The 23,097-nt window shown below is 43.4% G+C and overlaps 1 protein-coding gene across 3 annotated transcripts in view; it reads left to right on the forward strand.

Moving 5' to 3' along the window:
• The window catches only part of plpp3 (phospholipid phosphatase 3), a 144,327-nt gene that overhangs the window by 37,179 nt on the left and 84,051 nt on the right, over window positions 1-23,097 (forward strand). For 2 of the 3 annotated variants that reach the window (XM_085983048.1, XM_085983045.1), the window contains exon 2: window positions 20,300-20,457. In XM_085983048.1, the coding sequence (XP_085839174.1) occupies window positions 20,300-20,457 (158 nt within the window). Of the gene's footprint in view, window positions 1-18,834; window positions 18,990-20,299; window positions 20,458-23,097 lie in introns of all 3 variants that reach the window. The other variant, XM_085983046.1, reaches the window with a different exon arrangement.

Genomic DNA, 23,097 nt, shown 5'->3' on the forward strand with positions numbered 1-23,097 from the left:
GTGTGTGTGTGTGTGGAGAGTGTGTGTGTGTGTATGTGGAGAGTGTGTGTGTGTGTATGTGGAGAGTGTGTGTGTGTGGAGAGTGTGTGTGTGTGTGGAGAGTGTGTGTGTGTGGAGAGAGTGTGTGTGTGTGTGGAGAGAGTGTGTGTGTGTGTGTGTGTGTGTGTGTGGAGAGTGTGTGTGTGTGTGTGGAGAGTGTGTGTGTGTGTGTGGAGAGTGTGTGTGTGTGTGTGTGTGTGTGTGTGGAGAGTGTGTGTGTGTGTATGTGGAGAGTGTGTGTGTGTGTATGTGGAGAGTGTGTGTGTGTGGAGAGTGTGTGTGTGTGTATGTGGAGAGTGTGTGTGTGTATGTGGAGAGTGTGTGTGTGTGGAGAGTGTGTGTGTGTGTGTGGAGAGTGTGTGTGTGTGGAGAGAGTGTGTGTGTGTGGAGAGAGTGTGTGTGTGTGTGGAGAGAGTGTGTGTGTGTGGAGTGTGTGTGTGTGTGTGTGGAGTGTGTGTGTGTGTGTGTGTGGAGTGTGTGTGTGTGTGTGTAGAGTGTGTGTGTATGTGGAGAGTGTGTGTGTGGAGAGTGTGTGTGTGTGGTGTGTAAGTGTGTTTGTGGTGTGTAAGTGTGGTGTGTGGAGAGTGTGTGTGTGTGTGGAGAGTGTGTGTGTGTGTGTGTGTGGAGAGTGTGTGTGTGTGTGTGTGTGGAGAGTGTGTGACTGTGTAAGGAGAGTGTGTGTGTGGTGTGTGGACAATGGATAAGTACATAGTCTGGCTTGGCTACATGCTCTGCCCCCTGCCCTCTGATAGCCTGCTAGAACTCACTGTTGAGTCTCAAATATAACTTGATAACTTGAACAAAGGACTGGAAGATGAACAGTATTTTTGGAACAGTACCCCAGCAAGGCGTCAACACCTTCAGGAGAGGTGAGAAAATTAGCCCCCCAAAAAAATAACTGACGCTGCTGATCTCAGTGACAGAAAGTCCCCCATGAGATTGGAGCTCTGCATTGGGGGAAAATAAGAACATTACTGAAAGCTAATATGTACATTTATGAGATTAATCTTTTGTGGTTGTTTTACTTTCATTTTGAATACATGCTAACACTGCCACTAGGAGATTAATACTTTCACTTTGTCATTTCACATATTTTGCATGTTTTCTTAAGCACAAACAACTTTTTTTTTAAAAAGTAACAAATTCTTCCAGTTTTTGTACTGGAATGTCCCATATTGGCTAATCGACTTACAAAGACCAGTCATTCTTATGGTAATGATGGTGTATAGAGTTTATAACACAGAAAGAGTTATAATTCAGTTAACCTATAGCAATCACAATATAACTGAGCATTACTGAAAGTTGGTAAGTCGCCTGATCCAGATGGAATGCATCCTAGGTTGCTGAAAGAAGCAAAGGTAGAAATAGCAGAGACATTGGTCACAATCTTTAAATCCTCACTGGATACAAGAGTAGTGCCGGAGGACGAAGGTTTGCTAATGTTATACCACTATTCAAGAAAGGGGAGATGGATAAATCAGGAAACTACAGGCCAGTCAGCCTAACCTTGGTGGTGGAGAAGTTATTGGAAACCATTATCTGGGACAAAATAAACTTTCATTTGGAAAGGCTTAGGTTAATCAAGGAGAGCCAGCATGGATTTGTTAAAGGTAAATCATGTCTGACTAACTTGATTGAATTCTTTGGTGAGGTAACAGAGAAGGTTGATCAAGGTAGTGCAGTAGATGCTGTATATATGAACTTTTGGAAGGCATTTGACAAAGTGCTGCACAGGAGGCTTATTAAGAAGATAGAAGCCTGTGAAATTAAGGGGAAAGTGGTAATATGGATAGGAAATCAGTGACAAGAAGCAAAGGGTGGTGGTGGATGGATATTTTTCAAACTGGGACGTGTTTTGCAGTGGTGTTCCCCAAGGGTCAATTTTGGGTCCATTACTCTTTTCAATTTTTATAAACGACCTAGACTTGGGTGTAGGGAGCAGCATTATAAAGTTTGCAGGTCATACGAAACTTGTTAAAGTAGTAGATAGTGATGAGGATAGTTATAGGCTTCAGGATGACATAGACAGGCTGGTCAAATGGGCAGAAGCATGGCAGATGGTGTTCAATGTAGAGAAGTGTGAAGTGATGCACTTTGGGAGGACTAATATGGAAAGACAGAATACTATAAATGGCACAATTTTGAAAAGTGTAGATGTGCAGAGAGACCTTGGTGCCCATTTACACAAATCCTTAAAGGTGGCACAGTAAGTTGAGAAGGTGGTTAAAAAAACATATGGGTTACTTGGATTTATAAATAGAGGAATAGAATATAAAAGCAAAGAACTTTATAAATCACTGGTTAGGCCTCAGCTGGAGTATTGTGGACAATTCTGGGCACCACACTTCAGGAAAGATGTAAAGACCTTAGAAAGGGTTCAGAGAAGGTTTACCAGGATGTTACCAGGAATGAGTGACTTCAGTTATGAGGAGAGATTGGAAAAGTTAGGACTGTTCTCATTTGAACAGAGAAGGTTAAGAGGTGACCTAATAGAGGTTTTCAAGATGATGAGAGGTTTTGATAGAGTAGATAAAAGAAAAATTATTCCCTCTGGTGAGTGGGTCAATAACCAGAGGTCATAGATTCACAATCATTGGACAAAGATCGAGAGGGGAGATGAGGAGAATTTTTTTTCACTCAGAGAGTTGTCGCGATCTGGAATGCTTCACCTGAAGAGGTGGTTGAAGCTGATTCCATAAATAATTTTAAAAGAGAGTTCGACAGGTACTTGAGGATGAGGAACTTACAGGATTACGGACAAAAAGTGGGGATGTGAGACTAAGCCCGACTGCTCTTTCTAAAAGTCAGGACAGGCATCACTGGCCGAATGGCCTCCTGTGCTGTAAGTTTCTATGATTCTATAATATCTTAAGCGATGAAGCAGCTTGTTGTATTTCAGAAACTGCCATTCCCACTCCTTCCCTGAATGAACCTGTTTGCCCTCCTTCTATACTCTGCAGTGCACGGCTTGCTGTTTTGCTCTTTTGCTTCAGCTGGAGCTGTGCGACCAAATGGCTGCACGTAATCCTCTCATAAGAACATAAGAAATAGGAGCAGGAGTCGGCCATTTGGCCCCTCGAACCTGCTCCGCCATTCAGTAAGATCATGGCTGATCTTCTACCTCATCTCCACTTTCCTGCACTATCCCCATATCCATTGATTCCCTTAATATTCAAAAATCTATCGATCTCAGTCTTGAATATACTCAACGACTGAGCCTCCACAGCCCTCTGGGGTAGAGAATTCCAAAGATTCACCACCCTCTGAGTGAAGACATTTCTTTTCATCTCAGTCCTAAATGGCCAACCCCTTATTCTGAGACTGTGACCCCTGGTTCTAGACTCCCCAGCCAGGGGAAACATCTCTGCATCTACCCTGTCAAGTCCTGTAAGAATGTTGTATGTTTCAATGAGATCACCTCTCATTCTTCTAAACTGTAGAGGATATAAGCCTAGTCTACTCAATCTGTCCTCATAGGACAATCCCCCCATCCCAGGAATCAGTCTGGTGAACCTTCGTTGCACTCCCTCTATGGCAAGTATATCCTTCCTTAGGTAAGGAGACCAAAACTGTACACAATACTCCAGGTGTGGTCTCACCAGGGCCCTATATAATTGCAGTAAGACGTCTTTACTCTTATACTCAAATCCTCTTGTAATAAAGGCCAACATTCCATTTGCTTTCCTAATTGCTTGCTGTACCTGCATGTTAATTTTCTGTGATTCGTGTACAAGGACACCCAGGTCCCTCTGAACACCAACATTTCCCAGTCTCTCACCATTTAAAAAAAATACTCTGCTTTTCTATTTTTCCTACCAAAGTGGATAACTGCACAGTTTTGCTGTGAGTGGTTTTTGCCATCACGCACTGCGAAGGAGCAAGGACTGGGGGCCTGTGGGAAATCAGCTGCTGCTGGTTTGGGAGGAGAGGGGACAGGAGGAATCAGGGGGAACGCAATAGCAGCAGGGTCATGGTAACCTATTCCAGGGTCTGAACTCCTGTGAGGTGAAGCATATGTTCATGCTCATGGCCTGTGCTCCTGAGGGCCCTGCAGGTTATGGTCTGATCAGTGACCTACGTAATCTGTCTTTGTGTTCTGAAGAACTGAATTGAAAGGGTCACATTGGATGCTGGGCTCGGAAACTTTTAACTGCTTAATTTGTGGCTGTGTAGCTGATGACTTTTCCAGTCTGTTATTAGAAGGAGAAGCATCTCTATTTTCTTACAAACACCAATAAGTGAAGCAGCCTACATTTATACTAAAATTAAATATATTCCTCATCCCTGCTTCTTCCCATTTTTACAACAAAAGGATGTGAGCCGTGGGGGTAGAGAGCCACCTCACCTAATTTCATACTGACCGCATCAAAAGTCTTTTTTTAAATCCTTTTTCTTGAAATGTGAAAATTGCATATAATTACTCTGTAATTTAAAAACAAAGGAAGAATAAAGTAATTTAAAACTTTACGATAATAATAAATTATAGAACATAGATCGCTCCAAAAAAACACTTGTGAATTTGTGCTTCAAGGGACACTGTCCTTACAAAAAAGCATTTGGCAAAGCAAACACAATGGGATCAATTTTGGCTGTCTTCATCCCACTTTAACGGGGCGGTAGCCACCTCAAAATGGGATCGGTAGCCAGCTCCATTTTGAAAGGGGCCTACCGCCAGGTGTCCAAAGCGATCACCTATTTAAGGGGAAAGGCCCTTTTTAATATGGCAATCGGGGTCATAAGACGTAAATTGGAACCCGATTGCCATTTTAGGTAGGAAGTGGTCGGATCCTGCACGGGCGATGGAAGAGAAGAGGCCCTTTACATTATCTTTGTAGGCCCAGAGGAGCAGCAGTATTCTGTCGATCGGCCGCCCATAAGTCAAAATCTACCCCATGGTGAGTTGGTACAAATTGTGCTGAAACACATCATTACAGCACTTGCACCTGACGTCAAAGTGAGGAGAATTACAATTCCTTTGTTCGGCTCCATCACCAAATAACAATGTTTGCCCAGCACTTTGCTATGTAGATGGCACTCCTGTAAGCTGACTTTTTTTCAACGGAATGAAAATCGGGCAAGTTCGATGATGTCTACAATCCGTTATGTCAGGCATGCGGTGAAGTGGAAAATTTACCACTATGTATCATTAATGGGAGCAGCAACCACTGATGCTGTCGCAGCATGTTAAGGTCTTGTGTTTTTGAGGTGACGCAAGGTAAGAGAGATTGAACTGGGAGATGGAAAAGGGCGAAGGTAGCGTGAGAGAAATAAAGCAAGAGTGGGTCATGGTCTCAGTATGGGTTGGTGCTAATCCAGCTTGTTTACATTTATTTTTATTTATTAGTTTGAGGATAACCAAGTTGTTCCAGGATGGCTAATTTCTCAAACATTCTGGGTTCTTGAGTCCACACTTAGTAAGACTTTGTATATCTCTGTTTTATTGAATCACGTGTGCTTCAGTACACTGCAATTTCAGGCCTGCATTTAAGCTTTTCATTAGATCCAGATGAAGTTGCTAAAAGAGAACATCCCACTGAGAAGCAAAATATTCTCTCTATCCATTCATTCCTACAAAGTAAATACTGTAGTTTTTGTGGAGAATGCATAAATCAAATGCCCCTTCCATAATTTTTTTTCCCCCTTTCATTTTATTACGATATGTTCTGCATTTTACATAATTCCAAGGAATTACTGGGGGAAGAGTTTACTCTGATGAATGTATTAAAAATAATTAAAAATTCTAGCCTTAATTCCAAATGTGCTGCATGTGCCCAGGCTGCATTCTGTAAGGTTTTGCCTCCTATTCCACTTTGTTTTTTTTTCCCTTTAATTATTTGTACAAACAAAGAAGGTTGTTGTTGAGAAGAGACTTATCTCCTACACCCAGCGGAGATTTGAGGCAGGCATACCACAGTGCACCCAGCCAGCGCCATGGTGAATGGTACAATGTAGGCTGGCATTGGGAGCTCAGCTGAGTGGGCAGGGAGAACAGGGGATTCTTTGTAAATCCCAGCACAATGATCTTTTTTTAAAAGACTCTATTCCCCTTCAGGCTGTTGTGACCCTTTTTAGTATTTTGTTCACACATTGCCAGTCTTTTTTTGTAAAGGGACTTGAAGTGGAAATTGTCCTTATTCATTGTAAGTTTATCATTGCACTGGCTTGGAACCTGAATGGTGCACATCTTTATTGGTATATAATTGGGCTATAAAGAGCAAAGCACAGTCTGGCTTTTTTCTGTCCCATTCTGTCTACTAATCCCTTGTTGTGTGCAGCTTTTTCCCATGTTCCAATTCCTTTACAGAAATGAGCAGTCAGTCCCCAACAAATTTGGCTGTAAGTTTACTTTGTACAGTTTTAATGTTTTCTATCGCCTTTGCATACAGGAAGGCTGTGCTGTACCTAACTTAAGGGATACAAACGTTCCAGTAAGATTTATTTCTATAGATTTATACATGTTAGCAAATCTCAGACGGCATTGCTTGTGGTGAGTTAGATGGTATATTGGGGTAGATGTTGACCTTTGGGTGGAGTGCCTCGCCATCTGCCCATTGGGCCAGAGGAGAGGCTTGAGCTATTTCGAAGCTCAGGCCTGATTAGCATGCCTCACACGGGCATCCTGCTGCAGCTCGCCAATTGGCTAGAGGAGGAATTCCGACTGGCTTGGACGCTGGGCTGGCTGCTAAGCCGGTGGGTGGGGGGAAAGAGTAGCAATGGTGGTAGGGGAAAGCCCAGAGCTGCAGTGGCTCACGGTGTTCCTGTGGAGCCTGGAGGAGTACTCCTGCTCCTCCTGGCCCCACCAAAATGAAATGAGTAAAGATTTGGGGCCATTCATTGAAATTGCCCCCCTCGGACAAATGGTAGGAACATTCGCAGTACATGCTCCACCCATTGGTCCCTCAAAATGGCAATCGGGGTATTATGTATATTATAGGATCCCAATTTGCATATTAAAAGTGCGTAACGCTACAAACAGGTGGGCACTCCCTTTCAAGATGGTGGCAGCCAGATCTCCAGCATAAACGGGGTGGTAAGTGATTCAACACCATTTTTGGGCCACTACCACCCCATTTACTCCAGGCAGGAGTCTTAAAATCGGGCCCAATGTTTTATAAGGACATTAGAGTTATACCATGTATCGCACAATGTGTTATTCCAGTAAAGTGTGACTGTTTCCCTTTAAGGCCACCAAATCTGATTGTCAGTAAGTAAAGAGGCTCAGGTCATTGCGAGTTTGATTGTTTGGTCAGGGAACTTTGCCGATTGGAAAGTGTTTTGTCAGTTTTAGGCTGCAGGTCAGAGCACTCAGCATTAAAACAAGATGTGACGTTTGGAGTGTGACATCTGTGTGCACAGACATACCCATTTTTATTATATTAATAGATCTATATATTATAGAGCATATTTCTTTATCATTTGTAACAATATCATAGGGGTATTATACAAACCATCTTATTGAAACAGTGGCACCGGTTTTAAAGTGGAGATGGGAACGGAGCGTGTAAGCATCCAGGGGCTGGGCCTCATTTGAGTACATTTTCCTGGAGTCCCGCACGGCAAGCGCAGGAGTTCGGCAGCAGGAGGCCGCAGCCGGGATCCCATGGGAACGGTCCCTGCCCGACAGTTGGCGGGGGAGGGGGGGAGGGTGGTGGCTCTGGGGGAGCTTTCTGGCTCTGATTTGGCAAGGGGAGGAGGTAGAGGGGAGCAAGGGAGGCCCAAGGCATCATTGTGAGGCCTGGAGGAGCTCTTGCCCTACTCGGAAACATAAAATGAAAATTTTCAAACTCGCCTGCTGGACCTCTTCTGGCCCACGATCCCTCTCCCAGTAGGTCTGGCCTGACAGGGAAGCTGTCATTGCTCCCTCGCTCAGGCCTCCAACTAATATTGCTGTCGGGTCCCGATGATGTCATTTAATGAAGGATCCCTCTTCCTTCCTGCGGATGTCAGAAGAGCAGGCTAAGATTGGGACACGGTGGAACGGCAGTGGGATCAGAGGGGATAAGTGACTGGCCTCGTTTTAACACCCCCTACCACCTGCTCCCCACCTCTCCCGGGCCTGGTAGGAAACTGGGCGGGGGTTGTTAAAATCGAGGCCTATGGTCAATTTAACTCCCTTTGCCTGATGGAAATCAGTTAAAATGGAGCGGGGGACCTACACTTTCCTTTCCCTCTCCAATCTGGCCGACTGCAGTGTTAAATTGCAGACGGCAAGGACATCTGCCCGAAGCCGGCAGGGCCCTCTTTAAGTATACTGATTGGGCTCCAATCTGCTATTTTAACCTGAGGCCTGAGTGGGCTAAACCTGTCAGGAACAGCAACCAGGCCCAGAAGAGGCCCAGCAAGGTAAGTTTTTAAATAGTCTTTTTAGTTTCCTTGTGGACCAGGAGTAGCTTGGGTCTCCCATGCCCCGGGCTTCTCCACTCTCCCCGATCGAGATTCCCTTGATTCCCTTCTTGGAATACTTACCTTGTGCTGGTGATTGTTCCCGCGGGTCCCCGTCGGCGGCCTCCTGCCAACTTCATGGCTCATTTCATTGGGAAGTCGACAGGCGGTATGTTTGAGGCCTGGCCGTTAAAATGGTCCGAGACTGTCCGCTGCCACTCCCGGACATCATTTGGCTCGCGTTAGCTACGTTCCCGCCTGGGAGTTAAAATCGAGCCTCATTTATTCTGAATTTTGTCTCAGTTGTAAGTCCCTCACAGCTTGACATGTGAGCTATTGCTGAACCTTTTTACTGCTGTTCCCATTCCACCACTTGTCATATGACGGATTTTAATTTAAAAGCAATTAATCCACTCCGAAGTGACATGACGCACAGAGTGGTCATAATGGGTATCAGGAAAACTCCCCAGGTCTCCGAGCGGCTCTTCAGTTACAGGGTCTCATCTGTACAGTATTTTTGCAGCTGGCAAATCTTAAAGTCAAAGAGACTTTTTGCATATTTACCTTATGGAGCAGAATTGATGGGAATCGCTTTGAAAGTCAGGGAGAAACATTAACCATCTGATGTATGAACAAAAGGTGTTCAAATGTCAAAAGGACTTTTCACTGCTCCGGACCATCAGAATAGGGTTTTTGTTTTCTGAAGTCAGTCAGCTAAACAGTGATAATAAACACCACCAGCTTAACAGTCTTTTTCAAATCAACTTCATTAGCATTTTACAAATGTCAATTTATCTTTCTGTGCCTAATAATCACACTGGCCTGAATCTCTTTATGTTACGGTGGCAGGAAGAACTCGTATGGAGTCACATTTTAAATAACTGAATGTCAAGATTAGTGGGGGTGAAATTGACCTCCAGCAGTAGTGCAGAACGGACAATAACAAACTGACCGCCCGTTTTATACACCGCTCGCTTATCTTTTCCAGTGACTTCAATGGAAAAGAAAATTGGGTGGGGTGTAAAATGAGTGACCAATTCGCTATCGCCCGTTTTGCACTACTGCTGGAGAGCCCAATTTCATCCCCAGTATTTTTTTCTGTAGTTTTGCCCCTCTGCTAAATATATGTCTATCCCCTGGATACCCACCACATGCAGGTGGCCTGCTTTACAATCGGTGTAGTTTATTCACTGCGACAGTGCAGTGCTGAGGGAGCACTACATTGTCAGGTATGCTGTCCTTCGGATTAGAGCTTAGATCAGCCTGTTCAGGTGGATGGTATAGATTCCGTGGTGCTACGCAAAGAAACGTAGGCAGTTCTCCCAGTGACAAGTTCAAAACACTTTGCTTTAAAACACAACCCTCAAATGTAACTTCTATTTTGCATTCCGAATTCCGTTTGCGCAAAAGTTTTGAAGAAAATCCCAAAACGTGACAGTGCAATAGAACGCTAGTCCAGACTGGTCATGTGACGGGAAAAATCTGCAAGCAGTGGTTCAGTAACTGAAGTAAGAATAATTAAATGCGTGGAGGAGCGTGCGATTCTCACACCACCAGTCATGTCTGATGCTTTAAAAAAAAAAATTCACCAAAGCTTAAGATGGGGAAAATTCAAAAACTGTATTTTGAAAATTTACTCTCCAGCATATGTAGCGGCATTTTGGGGAATGTGTGTACCAGAATCCTGCTGAAAGCCTCCTAAAAGCAGCAATAATGCCTCGTTACAAACAGAACAATAAAGTGATTTGAAACAAAATCTGAAAAGGCTTGAATCACTCAGCAGGTCAGTCAGCATCTGTGGAGACAACAGACAATGATAATTTTTTGGGTACAGACCCTTCTGCCAAAATTACATGATCCACAAGTGTTGCCACAATTGGTTTTGTCTCCATTGATATAAATGGGGTGGGCCTCATTTTTGTTGGTTTTAGGTTTCTATGCATCCACAGAGTGAACAGTACTCCGATCTAACCCAGGACTGCATACACCTTACAATGCATCACCCACTGGCCAGCCTGAAATAAAAACAGAAAAATGCTGGAAGCACTCCACAGGTCAGGCAGCATCTGTGGAGAGAGGGTTAATGTATCGGGTTGATGACCTTTCGTCAGACCCACTGGCCATCATTCTCGATAGCCCACAGAGCACAGTGTTTATGAATCATACTGAAGTAATCTGTTCTCCATCAATTAAATCATTCACTGTAGATCTGCCTGCAGAATAAGCACGCATGAATGAATATTAACAACATGCATAAACTTGATATCTTTGATCGGAACCTAGGGAACGTGTGCAGCTGCAGAATGCTCCCTCTTTGCCAGGATTTTCTGAGGAAACCAGGAAAAATTGTCAATTCATTATTCTAACTTCTGGTGGCAAAATAGTATTGTAGCTATGAAAGGGTTAAAACTTTGGTGAACTAAATACATTAGCAGCACAGTAGTCATAAAAAGGTTAAATTGTGGTCTTTTTCCTTCCTTCCAAACCGAGCTGAGATCAGAGACTCCCCACATGGCACAAACACTTGCCTACCGCTCGCTCTGTGTGGGCAGTACTTGTACCAAAGCACTGGACTACTGCATTTATCGTACATTTCATTTTTCTCTTCTTAACTATTAAGTTGATTTAATGTTTTAATAAGCTGAAGAATAGTAACATGTACTTGAAATTATGTTGGGGGTAAATTTTGGCTTTGGTCGATATTGTAAAACGGGTGATATTGGATCAGCTGCCTGTTCTACATCTCTCCCGATTCTCATTTTCAAAGTCAAAATGACCCCCGTTGAATTCATGTGTAAATTAATAGAATATTAGTTTGATACTGAGATGGTACTGGATTGGCATCATTGAAGACCAGAGAGTCTACAAGACAGAGACACTAAATTTTCTCGTGGCTATCGCCGTGCTCCCTCTGTAACCTCTGCCCATCCCTTACAAGGCAAATGTTTCTGGGAGTGGAGCCAGGGGTAGGGACTCCCTGTGCCAGGAGTTCCCAGTTTGCCGGCTAATTCAGGACCCAGTGAGATTACTGGTTCCCAGATGGGTGTAAGTCAGCCCACTGGGGTGCCCAGGCCAGGCAAGTGGTCTCGACCCTTGAAGAACGCCAACTTTAAAAAAAAAAAAATAATAATTCTTGATTGGCCCCCTTAGAGAGGGACCCATAGAGCATATGGTTGGGGGGGGGCAGGGAGGGGTGTGCCTGGGCAACCCTCTCATGCTAGGGAGGTGCCAGATTTTCCAGCTGCATGGGGTTGGCGGAAACTGGAGATGTGCTCCGAGTGGCACAGGTGCCCGCCTGCTCCATCCACATTAGGTGCTTTACCACTGACCCTACAAACTCTGGCAGGATTAGTGCTGGAGAGCACTAGTAGGCATGATCCCAAAATAACTGCCGGGATTATGGCCCGCGGATTTTCGGGACCAGAGTCTTTCTCGTTCCCCCTGCCACCTCCCCCACCACCCCCCCCCCCCCCAATCCTATTGGGTGAATAAGGTACTATAGAGAGCAGGGTATAATTAGGTTGGCTCTAGTGTATTCAATAACCGCTTTATGTGTGGGGAAATCTTCGTTTTCAAATTCCTGATTTTTTTTTAAGGAGCACTACAAAGTTGAAATGTGTTTATTTTCTTCCTGAGGTAAAAGCCTGGATCTAAGACTGAGAGGCAGACACAGGCCACTTCAGTTATGCTCACCACATGAGTGCAAGCTCAGCACAAAGTGTCCTCTGCTTTCCCTCAGGCGGCCCTCGAAAGCCAATCCCTGTTTTTCTAAAGTGTTCTGAAGTATTAAAATCTGAGGGAGTAAAGTTTCAAAGAATTTTGACACAATGCTGACTTCTTTTTGAGGCCTTTGATTTTTTTTTCTTTTAACATTACAAATTGATCAAACTGACTGAATAGGTTTTAAAACCACTCCCTTCCTTCCCCCTTAAACCAAAACAGTCCTTGAAATGAGCACAGGTCTGTGTGAATGGAAGCCCCTTTTGTTTAATCGCAGAGTGAAGTGAAGTTAGCAGCATGACCAGTGGCCTGTCACTCATGTTGGCATTTAGAATACTCTTTTTACTAATACTTTTCAAGCAAGAACATTACCTTAACTGAAGTTGCCAGGGATTTGAGGCTGCAACCTGTTGTAGGAATTGCCACCTGTATGGTTTTGGAAAGTCTGGATTTTTAAACAGGCTGACGGAAATTTCTAAAATGTAAGCCAGATGCCAAAAGTCTGTTTATTAAAACAGAAGGGCATTTTCTCACTTACTTCTATTTCTTATGTAAAAGCTTAGGTTTAGGTTTAAGAATTATAATGAATTTTCATCAGCAGGAAAAGAAAACATTGGAGCTGAAGCTATGATCTTACCTCTACCCTGGCAATGTTCTGCCACTTCCTGTTTTATGACACTGGTGTGGTAGGACACAGGTACTTTCTTGTGATTTTACTCACATGGTTAGGACTGTATGTGGGAGGAGACACTAACCGCGAAATTCAAACCCATAGCACCGGTAGATTTGGACATTTTAATAAATGGCGCTCACCACGCTTCCGCCCACTTCTGACGCAGCCCGCGCTGTTCGCCATCTTGGTGAGGGTGCTAGCGCAGGCGGGACGTGTGTGCGCCGACAGTATGCAGAGTAGGCAGATTGTGGCGTCAATCAGCGTGCAACGCTGATTTGATGCACGACCTGCCATTTTCAACATCGCCGCTCCATTCAACGCCCTCTCCTAAACACACACAGCTGAATGTGCGTTCGGCTTCACGAGGGACCCCCCCACCCACCAGCGCTACTTAAAGAGATACATCCAACTTGCAGGTAAGTTGCTTATTGCTTTTGTACTGGCTCTTGCAGAGTTTGTAGGAGTACTAGGTTGCTGGAACAGATTTTTAAAAATTGTTTAAAGTGTGCTGGGAGTGCTGCTGAACATTGAGATGGAGTTGGCTGCTACTGCAAGGCCTCTGTGTACACCACTTGCTTGCAGTCATGGGGGTTCTAGTTGCAGCCGCTCTTGCGCTGCAGCATGACGGGGAGATGGAGCAGAGGCAGCAAAGAAGACTAGCTACTCGTAGAGGGAGGAGAAGGAGAGGGAGGAGGGCTCTCAGTAGGAGGCCTTGCCCACCTAGGGTCTTCAGGGAGCACTTCTCCTACCTGCACCTAAGCCAGGAGCAGTGTATTGGGTGGCTCCGTTTCACCAAGGAGGTGGTCACAGAATTCTGCCACCTCCTGCACCTCTTGCAACCAGACCAGCAGCCTCAGAGCAGGGTGACGACGATGCTGCCAGTGGCCTTCAAGGTGACCATAGCCCTGAATTTTTTCACCAGCGGATCTTTCCAGGCTGGAGCAGGCGACATAGCTAACATCTCACAGTTCGCCGTCCATCTGAGAGGTCTCAGAGGCTCTGTACTCTAGGAGAGGGGATTTCATTGTCTTCACTCTGAACACCGAGAAGCAGGAGGGGCACGCATGTGACTTTGCCAGGACATCATGCTTCCCCATGGTGCAGGGTGCCATCAACTGCACACACGTGGCTTTGCGGGCGCCGCATGTTCTGTAACCGCAAAGGGTTACACTCACTTAATGTGCATTTGGTGTGCACCCACATCATGCTGGTGAATGCCCACTATCCTGGCAGCAGTCATGATGTGTTTATCCTGTGCCAGTCTGCAGTACCAGCAATCTTCCAGCCACCACTCGTGGCCAGCACTCATATAGTAGCCTTGCTGCCACGAGGAACGTAATCGAGCAGACCATCGGGGTGCTCAAGCAATGGTTCCACAGCCTTGACCACTTGGGAGGAGCCCACCAGTACTCGGCGGAGCAGGTGACCCAATTTGTCATGGTCTGCTGCATCCTCCACAACTTGGCCATCATGAGGGCGCAGCCCTTGCCACCATGGGTTACTGGACCACCTCGGGAGGAGAAGGAGGAGGGAGGAGGCAGCTTGCATTCCAGACGGGCTGTCCATGAGCGTATCATCAGCCATCATTCGCTCAGTTGCCTTGACAAGCACTGTCAGCAGCTGCTGAATGCAGAATGCACCTCACCTTTAAGAGGAGCAGACTGCCTTTAAAAATGGAGGCTAGCTGTAAATAGAGCCAGCCTCGCACGAGCTTTGGCCCCCCCTGCCGCGCACTCAGTCACTCAGCAGTGTGCTCAATGCTGGGCTGAACACAGCAATCATGGTAATTAGCAGGCAGCACGAAGGTCGCATGCTGCCTGCATTACTTTCAATGGGCGCGAGCCGATAGCACATCACGATCCCCGCGCCCGTTTTCAGACCTAATTGAATTTTTAGCCTAGAGGAGATCTCCTTTCATCGCGTGAGGCATAACAAAATATTCAGAGGATTCATCTCATTCAGTTAATTCATGAGTTTTTGTCCTGACATAATTAACTTGCCAAAAAGTTCAAGAAGGGCACTGTGTAACGCCAGCATTTTCTGGAGGAAGTTTTGGATGTTGGTGTAAACAACCCAATATTACCAAGCTATTTTAAAGCTAATTCCTAATTCGAACAGAAATTCTTTTGACCCAGAGACGACCAAGAACAAAAAAACCTCCAGAACACACAGCTGGGGATATTATTGGTTATCTATCATATAACTGGGGATGGTGGCAAATTTTATGAATTATTTTAGCTGACAGAAATATTAAAAACAAACAATGCAATCCACAGCCTGCAATTGAAGGGTTTCATTGTATTGCAATCTAGTGAGTAGCATTTCACTTAAATGAACTTTCATCCCTTGTCCAAAACTCTCAGACATTGAGAGATCTGAGTATTGGAGTTTGGGCCACTTGTTCTACCTTAGGATTCCAGTGTCAGCATTGGGCACTCCCAGATCAGTTAGATGTTCCTCAACCCTAACCTCAGAAGAGTATCTCCTACTGCATTGGGGAGACTCTTTTTCCATTACTTAAACCTCCCATTGTGTGGTCAATCATGGCAATTAATGCCATGCTTAAAGCTGCAGGCCTGTGCCCATGAGGAACTGGCTTGAGACATGGGCAGCACGGTGGCATAGTGGTTAGCACTGTTGCCTCACAGCGCCAGGGACCCGGGTTCAAATCCGGCCTCGGGTGACTGTCTGTGTGGAGTTTGCATATTCTCCCCGTGTTTGCGTGGGTTTCCTCCGGGTGCTCCGGTTTCCTCCCACAGTCCAAAGATGTGCGGGTTAGGTTGATTGGCTATGATAAATTGACCCTTAGTGTTAGGGGGATTAAATACGTGGGGTTACGGGGATAGGGTGGGATATGTGTTGGTGTTGGTGTAGGGGTTACAGGGATCGGGTGGGATATGTGTCGGTGCAGGCTCGATGGGCCGAAATGGCCTCTATCTGCACTGTGGGGTTTCTGTGATTTCTGTGATGATGGAACCTTGCAGGCGAGAGGAGATTTTCATCCCATCATTCCTGGCTGGATTTAAACCCAGGGCCCCAAGCTGAAAGTCTGGTGTCTATCCCATTGCACCTTCAGTACTGGCAGTACAAGCTATGCTCAATCTGAGACGAGCGTACCAGCCAGTGGCCCATTTGCCTGTGTTTGCAGCTAAATTGGTGGTTTCAAGTTCCCCATAGAGCTGCCTCATCAGTCACTGTGGTTCCATGGAGCATGAACAGTTTGAATCTGCTGATTTAATTGCAAACATTGACCAGCCAGATGACAAGTTATGATAACAACAAGCCTGCCCTGAGTGAAGTAAAGCTCTAAGAATGCTTAACTTTGCCGCTTTGCTGGAACTTGGTGCCCTATTACCTGTGCTTAAATCAGAAAAGTAAAATTTCTTACGGTCTGGGGCGTGGACCCATCAGTCAATATGGCTCCCTAAAATTTGAATCTGCAGTTGACTTCCTTGCTTCCCCATTATTTTGCACAATTCAGCTTCTCCACCCCAATTCCCTGGAGTGAACCAAAATGAAGATTAAACTAGAACTTTTTGATAAAGATCTGCGCTCGGAAAGTGAAATAGAGAAGAGGTGAAAGATGTCATAAAAGATTTATTGCAGAAAAAAATGATAATGGATTGAAGATAGAGGGTTTTAACATTATGACATTACCCCCAATGTGCTGACTTGTTTTCAGCACTGTTAAAGCTGTGAGGTTAGTTGTTTATGGATTGTTGGCCAGTTAGACTTAGAAAACAAACATAAAGGTGAGGCTTAGAGCAAGTCAAGGTCTGCTAACAGGCACTTTCTGGTGAAAGGTCATGCTCCCTAAAACTTAGGTCATGTTTTATCTTTTACTTATGTGTAATCAAACTGTTCTCTTTAGGTTACAGGTTTCTCATCTAGAGATTTATTACCTTTTAAAATGTTGTTCAAAGAGTTCTTACATCTGAATTATGGAGTATGGTTCATAGGCATTTTTCATGAAATGTTAAATCTAAACACTCATTGATTAAGGAGTTCAGGAGGTCATTAAAGGTCAGATGCTGCATTAAAAACTTGTGTTTTCAGGAAGAGATCCCTAAGATTGTGTAGGAGGGAATTAGTTGAGTTAATGGAACATCGTAACAATTGCTAATTTTTATCTAATTTTATAAACTGATATATCTTGCCAGTCAGGTCTGCTAGTATTTGCCTCTATCAATGTATCTGTCTTTATGTTTATAGCAAAATTGTTAATCAAGTTGCAAGTAATTTGTCTTTGGGGAAAAAAATCTTAAAATCTTGGTACTGGCAAAACCAAACAATAGGTACATTTTTAAAACAAAGTTTGCAACCTCCCCTCCTTAGAATCAAAGCCATTACAGCACAGGAACAGGCCATGCAGCCCATCAAGTCTGTGCTGAGGCTTTTCTCCACGTGTGTCATTTATTTAGATGTATTTCTCACCTTCTGTTTAATTCTCTTTCTGATAAATGTATGCCCTCGTGTTACTATCTCACTGATTAGTGGAAACAATCTCTCACTAACCACCTCATCATAACCTATCATAATCTTGACGACTCCTATCAGGTCATCTCTCAACCTTCTCCACTCTAGTGAAAAAAGCTCTAACATTTCAAGTCTTCTTCATAATTGTAATCCCCCATTCCTGGTAAAATCCTAACGAACTACACTGCCTTTTGCATCGCTTGATATCTTTCTATAATGAGGTGCTCAAAACAGCACACAGTACTCCAACTGTAGTCTAAGCTCTTGTTTAAATTTTATATTACCCCCTTGTTCTTTTTATTCTATAGCCATGTTCTCTTGCAGTCTTTCACAGCTCTCATCACAGATTGCTATATTGTACCAATTTGGTGTCAACGACAGATCAATTATAAGAGATGGACTTGAGAGGTGAATAAATTCTAATGAGATGTAACTAAGATCAATCATTCCTGATCACTCGGGAGAATTGGGTACTGTAGCGAAGCAGCATTATTATGATTAATATTCTTTTCAAATTCCAATGTTTGGAACTTAACCATGTGCACTTTAGTTTAGCAATTCCATGACTGTAAGCAATTTCCCACAGAGGAGCAATAAACCTGTATAATATTAATTTATTGTCCAAATAAAAAGAAAACAATGTATCCTATTGTTTAGAGTGTTGGCACTTGAAGACTCCTAAGTTGCTTAGCTGGTCGATGCCTTATGGTCCCTACCCCACCCTCCACATTTGCACTGTCGATATAACTGTACAGAAAACTTTTAATCTCAATGCGATTATCTATAGTATTTCTTTCCAGTTTCTAGAAGTTTAATAAACTGTCGATAATCAGACATAGGCACTCCTGCCACAATTTGCCATTGGTCTGGTACAGTTTGATTTTGTTCACTCTGCTGTGCTGACAGATTCGATATGTAAGTGTGAGTGCATGTAGTGCCTACCCCATATTGTATACAACACCTCGCACAACATCAACAAAAAATGATGATTCAGTATTTTATTCGTTTTTACTAATTAATAAAGATTTATTTGGTGGAACAGTGGCAACTCCTGTTGTTTTTACAAACCCTGCTGGACAATCTACAACAGGAATGTTTGGTAATACAAGAAGAGCAGGGGATACATAACAGGAATGTTTCTTGAAAAGGACCAGCACCATCATGCAACCCTTTCTTGGGAAGAACATTCACTTGATTTGTGGAACAGCCTACTACCATAGTTATTGGTATAGGACGATGCTATGATATTAGTACTCAGCCATGACATTATCCTGTCAGAGAGTTTAACTGTCCAATAGAAATTTGTAAAAAATCTGGTGATGCTGGGCCTTAACTTTTTTTTCCTGCGTAAGTTTAAAAATAATGTGATTCATTGTCAGTAATGAAAGTTCAGTGTTTTGCTACATGGTATAATATTACAGCTTTAATTTAAAGAAAATAAAACCATGTAGTAGTTACAAATCCGACCTGAACATGTCTCTTTGTCGGTTTGGAATCTGATCAGCAGATTTCTAATATTTACATTTATTTCTTTATCTGTTCAGTTATTCTTCCAGCAGCAGTGATAAATGTTGCAGGCATCTCTCCCTATCAAAGAGGGTTTTACTGCGATGACGACAGCATCAAGTACAGCTATAAGAAAAGTGTGGTACCCAATCTCCTGCTCTTAGCAGTGGGAACACTACTGCCAATTGCTTGTGTAAGTTTATATCTGCTGGTGCATGGCCAAGCCAAGACAAAGTAAAATGTGGCATTTCGTGACAGTAATTATTTTCTTGATGGGCTCTCTGTCTCTTGGCCGCTCACTGCTCCATGTGGACTGTGCTCCGTATATTTTACGGAGCATCTCAGAAGTTCCTTTAATTGAGCAACATGAGGGTAGCGGGGAAGCCTAATGTCTGTAAGCCTTTAGACCATTCAGTAATTTCTATATTTATCCTCTTGTTAATACTCCTGGGGTAATCAAAAACACATTTCATTTTTTTCAGCATCAATCACTCTCAAACCAAAACATATTTGGGACCCCCCAATCTCAGAAGAGTGTTCGTTACTGCACCAGTGGAATATTTTTTAATTTTCTATGACTCATCTGAGTGAGAGAGACCAAAGTGTTTTGTTCTGTTGTCTCTGTGTGAGTGAGAGGTACAGGAGGGATGAGGGGAGGCTTATCATCCTTTGTATCTGGGTTGAACCCGGGTCCCAGAGATGAAAGGGCAATGTTCTTTCCTGTCATATGTATGATATTAAGCAGAGTTTTATAAGAAAAAAACAAGTGGAGCCAAGGAGAAATGCAACAAAATGTCTAATAAAAAGGAAGTACCAAGAAAACAAGAGGGGGTGGAGATAAAATGAAGAAGTGAAGAAATGAAGAACTGTGGAAATGTTTCAAGGCGTTGTGAAGGGATTAGAGGATTAACCCAGTAGTCAGGGCTGTTCATACGCTAATGCCCCGTGTAGATCCATGGGATTAATTATAATACTAATTACAAGATAATGGCTATGGAAAGATTTCTCTGTGTTTACATATTTATTGTTGTTAGCCAGGATCCTTCAACCCCAACAAAATGCATGACAAACTAGGCTTGTTAGAATCAAAACAGAATAAACTCTGTAGAAATGACTAAGAAATGTCTTAATGTATATTTGTATAGTTATTTTGCAAATCGTATGAAAATTAAAGTACTTGAGTTAAGGAAAGAATCTTTTGTCCAAACGTCAAACTTTAGAAGGCTAGATCTTCCCACCATCCAAATGAAGCACAGTGTGTTTTGGGAGTAATTGTGACAATTTCCACTATCTAAATTTCACAACGATGCACAGTTTATACGTACATTATTGCCCCATAAGGTATGGAGGGGAGGGGGAGTGGGAATAGTGCACAGAGTATTTTTTGCGTTTGTCCTGTAATGCCACATTTTACTCTGTTGAAGCAGTTGTGCCCCTAAGCTGTTTGTTGTCTATGTTACTTACTCTTGCTTTGTCTGTATCTGTTGTTGTCCTTTCCATTAGCTGGCCTCCCTTTCCTGGTTATCGAAACTAGCACCATCAAACCTTATAAGCGTGGATTTTACTGCAATGACGAAAGCATCAAGTATCCCTATAAGAATGGAGAAACAATCAGTGATGCTGTGCTTTGTGCTGCTGGTATTCTAATCACCATCCTCTCTGTAAGTCTCCAATCACTTTGATCAAATCAGTTGTGCCTTTTTGTCTGCTATCTGAGAGCAAGCCATGAATCTGCAGAATTCCTTCGCAAAATTTATTTCTTTAATTATGGCATTTCGAAACTAATACGCATTGCACCAAAAGGTTTGAACAGTAAGCAAGGAACTGTAAAAATCTAATTAAATTTTTTCTGACCAAAACTTCTAGTGAGTATAATTAGATATATACAGAGGGCCTGAATTTCCACATTCTTTTTGGGGCAAAAGTGACCGAGTTGTGGCATATGGAGATGGACTGTTAGTTATTCCAGAGTTACACCTGGTTTAAAATATACACTAAATTCTGGCAGGAGGTGCACCTGCCCCCAAAGGGGTGGATGTATGCAAATAACAGGATAACGAGAAGAGGGGAAAGTTACCTTCATGACTTGTCAAATCAGGAATTGGTTGAATTCACAGGCTTTGAAAATCCACAAACTTTGTCTGAAACGTCAGCTTCGACTGAAGTGATTAGAAAAATTATTGTCAGCTGTGCTGCTAAGAGAGAATTCTGCAAACTGCCTTTCAGAAGTTTCAAACAGGGAATCTTTTTTGGTCCCACCCTTCTGTCATAGAGCCCTTACTATAGGCATTTCAGATACGTCCATATGATTGAAACAGAACAGGAGGAAGAGGAAATTACAGAGTCTCACAGGATAAGGCTACATGGTACACCAAAAGAGAAGACTAACTAGGAGGTAATCTTCTAACAGACCAGGTGCTCTCCCTCCAGAATGTATCAGAAATCTGCTTAAGGAGGTGATGGTTCATTAAGGAAGTATAATAGGAGCTGTGTTGAAAACTGACATCTAAACATCCTCTCAAACACAAAAGCCAGCAAAGAATAGACATAACTTGGAATATTCAACTTCATATCACCTCCATTCCCAACAGGTTCAGCCACATGGTTCTCCAGGATTCCCACGCTCTCTATCAATTGGGAGATATCCCACTCATGCCCTGGGATTCCCGGCAAATGTGGGCCACCTTCTCCTGTATTGCAGGAGATGAGTATTGCAGTGCAGGTTGGACAGAGGCTTTTGTTGCAACTTTTTCAAACATCAGGCTATTTGAGGGGCAGCAATCAGGAAAGGACTGATGTGGTGAGTTAGGGAGGGTTGCTTGCATATGGCACACTGTAAAGAAAGATACATTTGTAGGTGAGGAGGTGACACAGGATAGCAGAATCCAAAGGACATGCTTAGGATAATGAATGAAGGAATGCAACACATTTAAAGAGACTGGAAGAAAGTGTCAGAGGGAGTAGATGAGGTCACTAAACCTCTTCCTACTATGCAAGAGAGTCAAAAAGGTGGCACTCACTGCCATAGCCACCTCGCTCCACAAAGTGCGGACGATGTGTTTCATGGGTTTCTTGTCCCAACATGAAACAGCCCAGCCCTCCTGCTCCATATCTTTATTAGGAGGACATCCAGGTCAGCTTTCTTGGCCCCCTGCTGCCATTCTTCTCGCCCAGGTTGCCTGCTTCCTCCAGCACTGCCATTTTCTCTTTAAGCAGCAGGTTTCATATCCTGTTGCTGCGCCAGATCTCCAGCTCTCCCTCTCCACCATGCAGACGTTTGGGGCCTAACTCCCTCCCTCTACATGTTTGACTGTAGCTGCTCCCTCCAGCGTTGCAGGCTATATTTACACAGTCTGCATGCCTCTCCATATTTAAATGATGTGTTCCCCACAGTTTATAATAGGATCAGTGCCATGACATCATGGCAGACGGAAGTCCTGCCCCACCTCACTTCTGATGGTGGCGATGTTGGAACATTGGGCCCAATGCATATAAAATGAGAGTGAAGTTGCTGAGAATGCCAATGTTTAAAAGAAACATGTGGAGTTGTTAGGTCTGTATGAATGGACTTTGAGCAAATCAATGCTCACAGGATTATAACCCTAGACAGAATGTTAGTGAGTACCCCGACCTAACTTATGCAAATAACAAAATAGATGAGGGGTTTGGCGCACTGTCTGTATGACCACATTTGCAGAAATGTGAAAAGAAAAGGAATCTTGTTATGGAATCACTCACATGTAAACTGATGAAAATGCAGGAAACGTGTTTTTTTTACCAATAAATTACATGTATTCACACGAGTGGTGATGAAAATGAGCTGATTTCCAAGGATAGAACCTACTTCACTGAATCACTCTTGGGAAATGTGTTCATAAAGCAACATCTTCTGTCCTGTAAAAGACAGCCCTCTCCTTGGCCACTCCTTTACTAGTTTAATGAAATACTGCATGCTTTATTTCAGTTGTGAGAACTTGGAAACGCTGTAAATGCTGGGATTAAGTGAAACTTTAGCCATTCCATTCTATTTTTTTCATTTAAATAATTCATCTGAAAGGGTTTTTTTTGTTTGAACATGCTTCCTTGATGAGGGAAAATCACATCTAAAATTTCATTAAATTAAAATGACCAGCCCCAAACCTGCTCACCTTGAAGTCCATGCCAGGAATATCTCCTTACTACAGTGGCAAAGTTTCAAAAATAGCTTTTTCTTGTGAGTTCGCTACATTTTTGGTATCTATAGCAACACCATCGCTATGCGAATTGGCTGTACTTGTAAAGCATATGTCAGGGTGTTTATC

The sequence above is a fragment of the Somniosus microcephalus genome, chromosome 3, assembly GCF_052327205.1.
Source record: "Somniosus microcephalus isolate GS21.2 chromosome 3, FLI_Smic_1.0, whole genome shotgun sequence".
Classification (NCBI taxonomy): domain Eukaryota; kingdom Metazoa; phylum Chordata; class Chondrichthyes; order Squaliformes; family Somniosidae; genus Somniosus; species Somniosus microcephalus.